This window comes from Mytilus trossulus, unplaced genomic scaffold (genome assembly GCF_036588685.1).
Source record: "Mytilus trossulus isolate FHL-02 unplaced genomic scaffold, PNRI_Mtr1.1.1.hap1 h1tg001262l__unscaffolded, whole genome shotgun sequence".
Lineage (NCBI taxonomy): Eukaryota > Metazoa > Mollusca > Bivalvia > Mytilida > Mytilidae > Mytilus > Mytilus trossulus.
The window spans coordinates 1-10249 of record NW_026963740.1 but is presented as its reverse complement, the minus strand read 5'-3'; the positions used below and the strand labels follow the sequence as shown (position 1 = coordinate 10249).

Here is a 10249-nt window from a genome sequence, read left to right as displayed (position 1 = left end):
TCTTATTGTGTCTCTATACGGAGGATCATAGAAGGTAGGTAGTTTTAAAAGCTTTGCTGAAGCGACGGCCTTGTAAGTCGTAGAAAACTATGTGTTTTAAAGCTATGATTTGAATAAAATTCCTAGGAGTTTTCTTAATAAGTATAGGCTGTTTTGTAATCTTCCGTATAAACAAACACCTTTTGTGTTTATTTGTAGGGCTTGAAATAATAAGACTAGGCTTATTGTTTGTAACCCATGTGTTTCTAATAAATCAGTTTTGGTTAATTTTACTAATTCTATGTTTAGCTGTTTGCGAAGCCAGAATTTGCTTGGCCCTTCTGGTTATGGTGATGCGACTATGCGGAGACGATTTGATGTCAAGGTTACTAAGAGATGGCTCGTAAAAATAGTATCATACAATTAAAAAGTAACTTAGGGTTACTTTTACTGATTCTGATTGGATACTTATTTATTCTTAGAGGGAGGACCTTTGGAAAAGCTTATTTATTGGAAGTTACTGTTTGAGAGAGTAATTGTCTCTCATTTAGCTTCAGAGTTCTACTAGATAGCGTAAGAATAGTCTTTGTTGGGACGGTTTTGGTAATTAGAGGAAGTGTAGCAACCTACTGCAAGTGGTATATAGCTGGAGAGCCATACTACAAGCGGTTTATGGGATTAGTATGGTTGTTTGTGCTGTCTATAGTGTTTATAATCTTAGTTCCTAATTTAGTAATACTTTTAATTGGTTGAGACGGGCTAGGGCTCACCTCATTCCTATTAGTGGCTTATTACCAGAACAATAAGAGGTTATCTGCGGCTATGTTGACAGCTTTGACTAATCGAATTGGGGATGTTTTTGTACTTTTTAGAGTTTCTATTTTTTTAAGAGAAGGGGGGTGGTTAATTTATATATACCACCCAGTGCAGACATGGGTTAATTTAGGGTTTGTGGTAGTTCTTGCAGGTATAACTAAAAGCGCACAAATGCCGTTTTGCGCATGGCTACCTGCTGCCATGGCGGCACCCACACCGGTCTCCTCTTTGGTGCATTCTTCGACATTGGTGACAGCTGGGGTTTATTTGATTCTTCGCTCTTTTTATATTATCAGAGCTAATCCCTTTGTGACTCAAATACTTATAGTCTTAAGACTATTTACTCTAATATTAGCGGGGTCAAGGGCTGTGTTTGCGTTTGACCTAAAAAAGGTAATCGCACTCTCGACTTTGAGGCAGTTAAGGTTAATAATATTCTCGATTTCAATCCTTCTTCCGTCTGTAGCTTTTTTTCATTTAGTAACCCATGCGGTATTTAAAGCTTTGTTGTTTCTAGGCGCAGGGGGTGTTATTCATAGAAACCAAAGAATCCAAGATATCCGGGGGTTAAGAAGCTTGTGGCAAGGATTACCGGTAAGAATGGGTGCAATAACGGTTGCAATTGTGTCCTTGAGAGGGGCCCCGTTTATAAGAGGGTTTTTCTCTAAAGACCTAATAATTGAGCTAAGAATGATAGACAGAAGAATAACTTATGGGTGCTATTTATTAGAGCTAACAGGTTTAATCTTCACTTCTTTTTATAGGGCACGGATTGTATTTAGAGTAATACTTGGGTCTAATTACGTTAATAGCAGAAGTTTGCGGATTAATGAGCACTTAAATATACAAACTCCTTTTCTTAGCCTGTATATTGGGGCTATTATCTTAGGAGGGGTATTAGGGAGGAAAATAGAGAGGTTTGGGTTTGTAGTAGTTCTTGAGAAATATGAGAGAGTCAGAGTATTTCTTATTCCCTTTGTAGGGTTAATTTTGTGATGAGGAGTGCTTAGAAAATTAGGGTCTAAGCCTTGGTCGTCAGCCAAACTATTAAGATTCTTTTTGAGAATGTGGCTCATAGAGAGGCTAACCTCCCACCCCAGAAAAATGGCCTTCTTTAAGGGGTCCAGGATGGTAGCTCAAAGTCTGGATCAAGGTTGACTAGAGCTATTGGGCCCTCAAGGTGCCCATAAGGGACTAGGTCAACTCAGCTGTTTGAATGAAATTGTTCAGAAAAATTATTTTACCTACCAGCTGGTAGTATGAGGGCTGGTGGTAGCGGGGGGCGTAAGCTTAATTATGTTTATATAATGAGGTTATAGTCATATGTGTAATTTTGATGGCTGTGTTTTCGATTGTCTTAATTGCCAAGCAACCTATTTCTTTAGGGCTAGTGCTATTGAGGGGGTCTATAATTGCATGTGTGGAGGTTGCACTGGAGGTTAGAAGGTTGTTAGGGTTCTTATTGTTCCTAACTTACGTTAGGGGTGTAATAGTCCTGTTCTTGTATGTTTTAAGGATCTACCCCAATGAAGTGTATCGTTTTAATCTAGAGTTTATGGTTCTCGTCAGAAGGTGTTGTGCCAGAGCGGTCCTTATGGGTCTTATGAATTACGAGTACAGAGAAATTAGCGGGTCTTTGTTTCTAAGTTTCATGGCTGAAAGAAGCGGGTTAAGGTTATATATCCTAATAGCTGGTGTGTTACTGTTTGTAATATTAGTGGTGTCGTATTTGTGCATAAAAACCATGGTGCCTTTACGAAGAGTAAAATAAACCTAAAATAGAAGATACAGTAGCTTAATTAAAGCGTCTCATTGAAAATGAGGAAGATGGATACTTTAGTACCTTGTGTCAAATCTGTAGGAGGGTTTGATTATGGCCCTAAATTTATGGGCAAAATGCTTCTCATGATTCTAAATGCGGGCTTGAACAAATTAAGTGCAAGTTCAACATCAGTGGGGAAAATTGGTTAATAAAGGAAACTTTAACCCAGCTTTTTGACAAATTCGGGGTCAATTGATGAATGCCAGCAGCCGCGGTTAGATTCAGTTCGAATATAAATTTAAGCGGATTGGTTAGAGTCAATGTTGTGTTATAAAACTATAAAAAAACTATAGGTGCAGTGTAATGTTAACGGTTTTTTGTGGTTATATTCCTAAAGTTTTAGTGAGCTTCTAACGAATCTATGAAGTGAAACCAGGATTAGATACCCTGTTATCCATAGTTTAAAACAAAAGTTCCTCTTAACTAAACATTTGGTTGTCAAAGAGAAATAAATAGGCGGTGTCTGAGATAGAAAACAGGGGATCCTGGGTGTTAAAGGATAACCCACCTACATTTGAGCCTTGTCTTATTAGTGCGTGTGTATGGTTGTTTACTCTAATATGGTGAGTGTCCGGGTAAAATTTTGGTTATTACTGAAGCTAACTCTTATTTTACTTGCTGAGTTCGGTAAGGTAAGTTACTTTTAGTTAGGTGCAGCTACTAGAATTGGCTATATGCCCATGTAGCACAACTTCAAAAATAATTCAGATTGACATGCAGCTTATGACAAGGTTAATCTGGGATACAGATGTAACTTAAGCAATAATTCAAAGATTGAGCTACTAAAAGGTAGCTCAACTAAGTAGACAAATAAGATAAGAAAACTTGCCTTTGAAGAAGGACTTGTAAGTAAGGGTTAAAAATAAAATTACCCTGAATACAATCAGATGAGTACTAATCGCCCGTCGCTCGCGGGGAAACCTGTGAAAAGTCGTAACAAGGTAGCAGTAACGGAAGTTGCTGCTAGGCTATAATATGCATATATAGTAAATAATATTATATTTGCCTTCCAAGCAAAAGTTCTAATGAAATTAGTGTATGCTGGCCAAATAGTTTAAGCTAAAACGTTGAGCTGTTAATTCAAAATCGCAGTAATTTGCTTTGGCTTGCTTAAGTAGTTTAGGGAAAACATAAGATTTTCATTCTTAAGTCAGATAGTATTTCTCTTAAGTTGTGCTTAGTAGTTAATGTTAATATAACTGAGAACTGCAAATTCTCCATAGTCTAGTTAGGCCTAAGCTTAGTGCCACGTGGGGGATGATCCAGTTGCTTTGATGAAGCAAAGTTCAAAAGTAGTTTTTTGGCACTTAGAACTTCGAAGCGTTATAAAGAAAAATTGTAGTAAGTAGGGCTTTGATTCCTAAAGAAAAAGTTAATCTTCTTCTTCATAAATAAGTTAAAAGTAGTTAATATATAACTTAGAATTGTCAGTTCTAGATTCCTCTTACTGAGGCTTTTTATAATTTATCTTTTTTAAAGAGACGTGCATAATTGTTTTGTGAAAAGTGCACTTGAATTAAAATAGTATAAATAAATTTTAGTACCTTTTGCATAAGGGTTTTTCAAGACAAGTTTAAGAATTTAATTTTCCCGAATAAAAGAGAGTTATTTTTTTGAGTTAAGAAATCGTGGCAGAGATTTAATTAAACTAAAGAATAGCGGCTAGATACTATTCGCGCTTTTAGATATCTGGTTGGCTTAAAAAGATGTGTAAGCATTTTCCTTAACTATTTAAGGGGTAAAATTTTTTGGGTTAAGCTGAAAAATACTAAAATTGATGTTAAAAAAAAATTGGGTTTCTATAGGCTTTAAACTGGCTATTAGATATTAGTGTATTTTAACTAAAACCAGATGGGGAAAAAAGATTAATTGGGTTATTCATTTACTTTAAAATAAGCCTATGGTTGTAGGACCAGTGACTATGATAAAAACGAGTAAAAATATTATTTATTTGGTATTACTATTTTGTTTTACCTTAAAAAACTAAAGGCTAAATAAAAGTTTTTAAACGAATTCGGCAAACTAAACTTCTCGACTGTTTAACAAAACATTTCCTTTTGATGTAAGTAAAAGGTAGTCCCTGCCCAGTGCAACTAGAGTAATGTTTGTTGTAAACGGCGGCGTTAACGTGAGCGTCCTAAGGTAGCGCGATAATTTGCCTTTCAATTGAAGGATGGTATGAAAGGGTTAACGAAGAAGGTGCTGTGTCTGAAAATTTAATTTAAACTAACTTTAAGGTGAAGAGGCCTTTATGTAAAAGAAGGACGACAAGACCCTATGAAGCTTTATCTTAATTGGAGTTTTTGGCTCTTATACGATTTTGATGGGAGATCAGTGAAAATAAGTCTTTCACTATTATATAAATCTAACTCGTATTTCCTAACTTTATATGTGTGGCTAGCTACTCTAGGGATAACAGCGCAATTTCTCCCGAAAGATGGTATTGGAGGGGAAGATTGCGACCTCGATGTTGGCTTTAGATATCCTAGAGGCGTAGAAGCTTCTAATGGTGGGTCTGTTCGCCCTTTAAAATCTAACATGAGCTGAGTTCAGAACGGCGTGAGCTAGTTCAGTTTCTATCCTCTTTTAAAAATGAGCTAATTTTGTACGAAAGGACTTTTTCGCTAAAGCAACGCTTTGCCCTGGCTCTGTCATTGCTTAAATAATGCTACGCAATAAACTGATTAGTTTATAAAAAGGGTTGCCTTTTATGAAGCTGAAGGCCAATTAGTGGCGGTAGGGCGTGTCGTTGGTTCTTGTTAAAATTAGTATTGCTATTTTATTAAAAAATAGGGTTAAAACGGGTTGCAAATTAGGTAAAAAATAAAACAGTCTATTAATGCAGCCAAAAAGCAGCAATCACCCACCTAAAGAATAAAACAAGGGTTCTAAAAAGGCGGTGTGTAATGGATTTGTGCTAGTAACAGACAAAAAAAAACCAAACACTGTGGAAACCCTTAAGAATGAGGTTTTATAGTGTACCGCATTTCCTGTTACCGGCCGGTACAGTGACCGCAAGGCCTGTTCTCCTGTCCTTTTACACGGAAACCCTGTTGCTGATGCATGTAAAAAGCCCTTAGTTAAGATAACTTATAAGTCAAAGTAAAACTTAATTTTACTTGACATTGTGTATTTTATTGAAAATCTAGTTGCGAATGCCCATACCTGTCCAAACTTGTTTTAGATTATGCTTTACAACCTGTTGTAGATAAGGTTTTGAACCCTTTACAGTGAGTAAGCATTTTTCAGAGTCATGTGAGACTTAACCTAATTAGTGGTAGAAAAAAACAAACTTAAACCTAAATTCTAAAGCTATTTGCTTCCTGTGGTTAATTGTAAACTGCAGGAGAAATGGATCTAAGGTGTTAATTTTTTTCGTTTGCCCTAATTTTGGTTGCTCATGTGATTTTTTGGGGTTTGAAAACTAGACTATCTGTATCTTAAAATCAAAAAATAAATAGAAATCAAGTCATATGAAAGTTCCCAAAGCGTAATTCATGGGTCACTTAAAGTCTAAGCAAAAAAGTAAATCAAAAATAAAATAAAATCAAAATGACACACTAATGCCTGGGGGGGCTGATCTGGAGGGGAGGAAATAGGAAAGCAGGTTAAATAGAGGTGACAAAAATGTGGTGTGCAGCAACAAAATGAAGCTAAATAAAATTGTGAAACGTAGAAGCGTGAGCTTGTAAACAAGGTTGTGAGCGTCTTAAAAAGTAAGTGTTAACAATAGTATGTAATATTAACACGCCTAAAAGGGGGTTAGGTGGGTTATAAACTTACAAAGACTACAAGTGATGAAGTTTATGTCTGGTCCTGAGGTCCCTTTTAAGTGAGTTAGTTTCGTATAAAAGGTTTTTAAGCAAAGCAATGTTCTGTCACAGATCTGAGTGCTATAGACAATATTGTATAGGGCCTTTTTATGTAAATAAACGTGGCGTTAGGCTGTTAAATGTGCTGGTTATAGGATGGTTACATAGCAATAATTACTATATTTGCCTTCTGGGCAAAAATTTTAATGAAATTAGTGTACGCTGGGTGAATAAATTAAGCTAGAATGTTGAGCTGTTAATTGAAAATCCCAGTAATTTGCTTAGGGTATAAGATTCTTATTCTCAAGCCAGATAGCCTGTCTCTTAAGTTGTGTTTAGTTGCTAATGTTAATATAACTGAGAGCTACAAATTCTTCCTAGCTTAGTTGTACGTGGGGGGATGGCCCAGTTGCTTTGATGAAGCTAAGCTCAAAAGTAGTTTATTGCTCTGAGGTGTTATAAAGAAGTATTATAGTACGTAGGACTTTGATTCCTAAAGAAAAAGTTAAAGCTTTTCTTTATAAACAATTTAAGAGGAGTTAATTAGTTTTAGGCTCATCTCACTGAGGTTTTTTAGAATTTATCTTTCTAAAGAAATGCACACGATTGCCTCATAAAAAGCTTACTTGAAGTAAAGTGGGGCAAATAAATTTTAGTACTTCTTGCATAAGGGTAAAGCGAAGAGGCCTGTGTGTAAAAGAAGAGCAACAAGACCCTGCGAAGCTTTATTTTAATTGAAGTTTTTGGGTTTGTTAACCCAAAAGCTTATGCATAGCTTTAAGGTCTCTTTTAAGCGAGCGAGTTTTTAGCTAAAGCAATACTTTGTGACGGATCTGTAATGACATAAATAATATTGTATAATAGGCTGATTAACTTATAAAAAGGGTTCTTTTTATGTAAATGAGTGTGTTGCTTAGTGATAGATTGTTGAATGTGTTGGGCACTAGAGAGGCTGTATGAGAGTGGCTTAGGCAGGGGTTTGCTGCAAAAAAAGGCTTACTGTTAAGGGGTGTGTGAGATGGTTTTTTTTCATATAAAAACTGAGTGTTTAGAATAGACGTTGGAGGAGGGGACTTATGTCAGGGCGGAGGGGGTGACACTGTTAGGGTGCTCCCATTACCTGAAACTATTTCAGCTGTTGGAGATGCTGTTGTGAATGGTGTCGCTGAAGTTGTTCCTGATAATCAGGAGGAAGGGGGCCCCCATGCTGAGGGTGGCTATGTTCCTTTAGAAGAACAAATAGCTGTTGTGGAGCCTGAAGTCCCAGCTAATGTCTGTCAGCCAGTCGAGCAGAGAAATGTGGTTGTAAGTGAAGAAGACAGTGTTCCTGATGTTAGTAAAGACGGGGTCAGTAGTTATTAATGCTCATAGTTAAAGTTTATTGGTGTATTAATAGTTATAATTTATTAAAATAATCCATAAGATAAGCAAAATTACAGTTAATTCGTTTATTGTTAGGCTGTTATGGTCTATTTAAAAACTGGTCAATACGGGTCTCCTTACACCTAATTAACTTGGTTTTAGTGTATGCTTGAAAGGCTACAAAGCCGCCTTTGCGGGGAGTAAGCATTCTTCAGGACCACATGAGATTCAACCTAATTATTGGCAGAGAAAGTGGTGAATTTGACCCTTAAATTCTAAGTTACTTGGGCTCTATAGCTAATTGTAAGCTGTAGGATAATGGGGATTTGAGACGTTTATTTCCTCATTTACCCCAGCTCTGGTTGCTCATGTGGTTTTCGGTTCGAAAACGAGGCGTGTATCTTAAAAATAAAAAAATTTTTGAAGCGTAAGTTGTTGGTCGCTTTAAGTCTAATTAAAAATAAAGTAAAAATGGAGCAAAAACAAAGTTGGACACTTAACACTTTGGGTGTCTTCAGAGGTGTAAAAAGGGGGGTCCAAGCTTATGTGTACTCATAAAAAAATGCGGTGTGCGGGGGGTTTGTGCCTGTATATATAACAAAAATTCATGAGGTGGCCGAGGAAGAGGTGGTGAGCTGTAAACTCATAAACAAGGTGTAGGCCTTTCTTATGAGATGGTTGGTAACAATACTGTGAATAATATTAACACGCCTAAGAGGGTTGGTCCGTGACGAAGTACTAATAAGTTGGTGAAGATTATGAATGACAGGTTCTATGATTTGCCTTGTCCTGTAAACTTAAACGCTTGGTGAAGGTTTGGCTCTATACTAGGCTTGTGCCTAATTATCCAACTTCTAAGGGGTCTTTTATTGTCAACTCATTATACTGCTCATGAAGACATGGCATTCGATTCTGTAGTACATATTATGCGTAATGTGGAAAAAGGATGAATGTTGCGTAATATTCATGCAAATGGGTCCTCTATGTTTTTTATCTGTATTTATGCGCACATTGCTCGTGGGCTGTATTATGGGTCTTATTTAGATAAGACAGTGTGGTATTTTGGGGTGCATTTGTTTTTGTTAACTATGGCGGAGGCTTTCCTCGGTTACACTTTGCCTTGGGGGCAAATGTCATATTGGGGGGCTACTGTTATTACTAATATACTTAGAGTGATCCCCGTAGTAGGAGAGAGTATGCTCCGCTATGTATGAGGGGGTTGGACCGTGTGTAATGCAACTCTAAAGCGGTTTTATACTTTACACTTTCTCTTACCGTTTGTGATAGTGGCGGTTGTTTTTTTACACCTGTTTTTTTTTACATGAGAAAGGGAGTAATAACCCTTTGGGTATTGAAAGAGGTACTATGTGTGTGCCCTTCCACCCCTTCTATACTATTAAAGATCTTTTTGGTTATGTTTGCTTTAGGTTCTTTTTTATATATTTAGTGTGTGTGGATCCTGAGCTGTTAGGGAATCATTTAAACTATTGGCCTGCTAATCCTATAAAAACGCCAATCCATGTTCAGCCTGAGTGGTATTTTATGTTTGCTTATGCAATCCTTCGTTCAATTCCTCATAAAGCGGGGGGGGTATATGTTATGTTTTTGTCGATTGTAGTATTATACCTAATTCCTAGTCTTCACAGAGGTAAGTATCGAAGTTTATGTTTTTACCCGTTTAATCAAGTAGTGTTTTGAGTGTTGGTTGGTAGGTTTATTAGGTTAACATGGATTGGTGCTCGCCCAGTGCGGGAGCCTTATATCATTTTGGGGCAGTGTCTTTCAGTCATTTATTTCTCTAGGTTGTTATTAAACCCTCTTTCTTTGTGGGTGTGGGACAAGCTGCTTGAATACCCTAAATTCTGTAGGAGTCGTCCTGTAGACCTGAAATGGTTTAAGTTTTTAGCTTATTTCAAGTTATTAAAATTAGTAAATCGCGAAAGTAGCGCACGTGAGTGGGCTAATAAGTGTAGAAAAATATAAATATGTCTTTTTACGGGAGTCGATATTTTGGTGATATTGTCCATGGGGAACTAGGGAAAGACCTGTTCCGGTACCATGGTTTTGTGATGATAGTAGCAGTGGCTGTGTTGGTCTTTGTTATATATATAGGATGCGTAATCCTTCTTACTAAATTTTCTTATCGCCATTTCTTGAACCGTCAACGATTAGAATTTTGATGGACTATTGTGCCAATGTTGATGTTAGTAGGGTTGTGGTTTCCTTCTATAATTAACCTATATTATATAGAAGAAGTAAAACGGCCCCGGTGAAATTTTAAGGCGATTGGGAAACAATGGTACTGATCTTACGAATTTTGTCGCAATTTAGACATCCAAGCTCTAGAGAAAGCGCTGAAAGAATTTCGTGTTATACAATTGATTCTTACATAGAAGACCAGCAGGAGACATTTAGAAAAGGAGGGTATCGTTTGTTGGATGTTGATAACCGGATGGTG

The 10249-nt window shown here is 36.9% G+C and overlaps 1 protein-coding gene and 1 pseudogene across 1 annotated transcript; both read left to right on the top strand.

Moving 5' to 3' along the window:
• Positions 1-375: 375 nt before the first annotated feature.
• LOC134704092 (NADH-ubiquinone oxidoreductase chain 5-like) lies at positions 376-2465 on the top strand. The gene is given in 1 exon segment (XM_063563535.1): positions 376-2465. A coding segment is annotated over 1 exon segment (1728 nt). The 3' UTR covers positions 2104-2465.
• A 6061-nt stretch (positions 2466-8526) lies between these two features.
• LOC134704091 (cytochrome b-like) lies at positions 8527-9789 on the top strand (annotated as a pseudogene).
• The last annotated feature ends 460 nt before the right edge of the window (positions 9790-10249 follow it).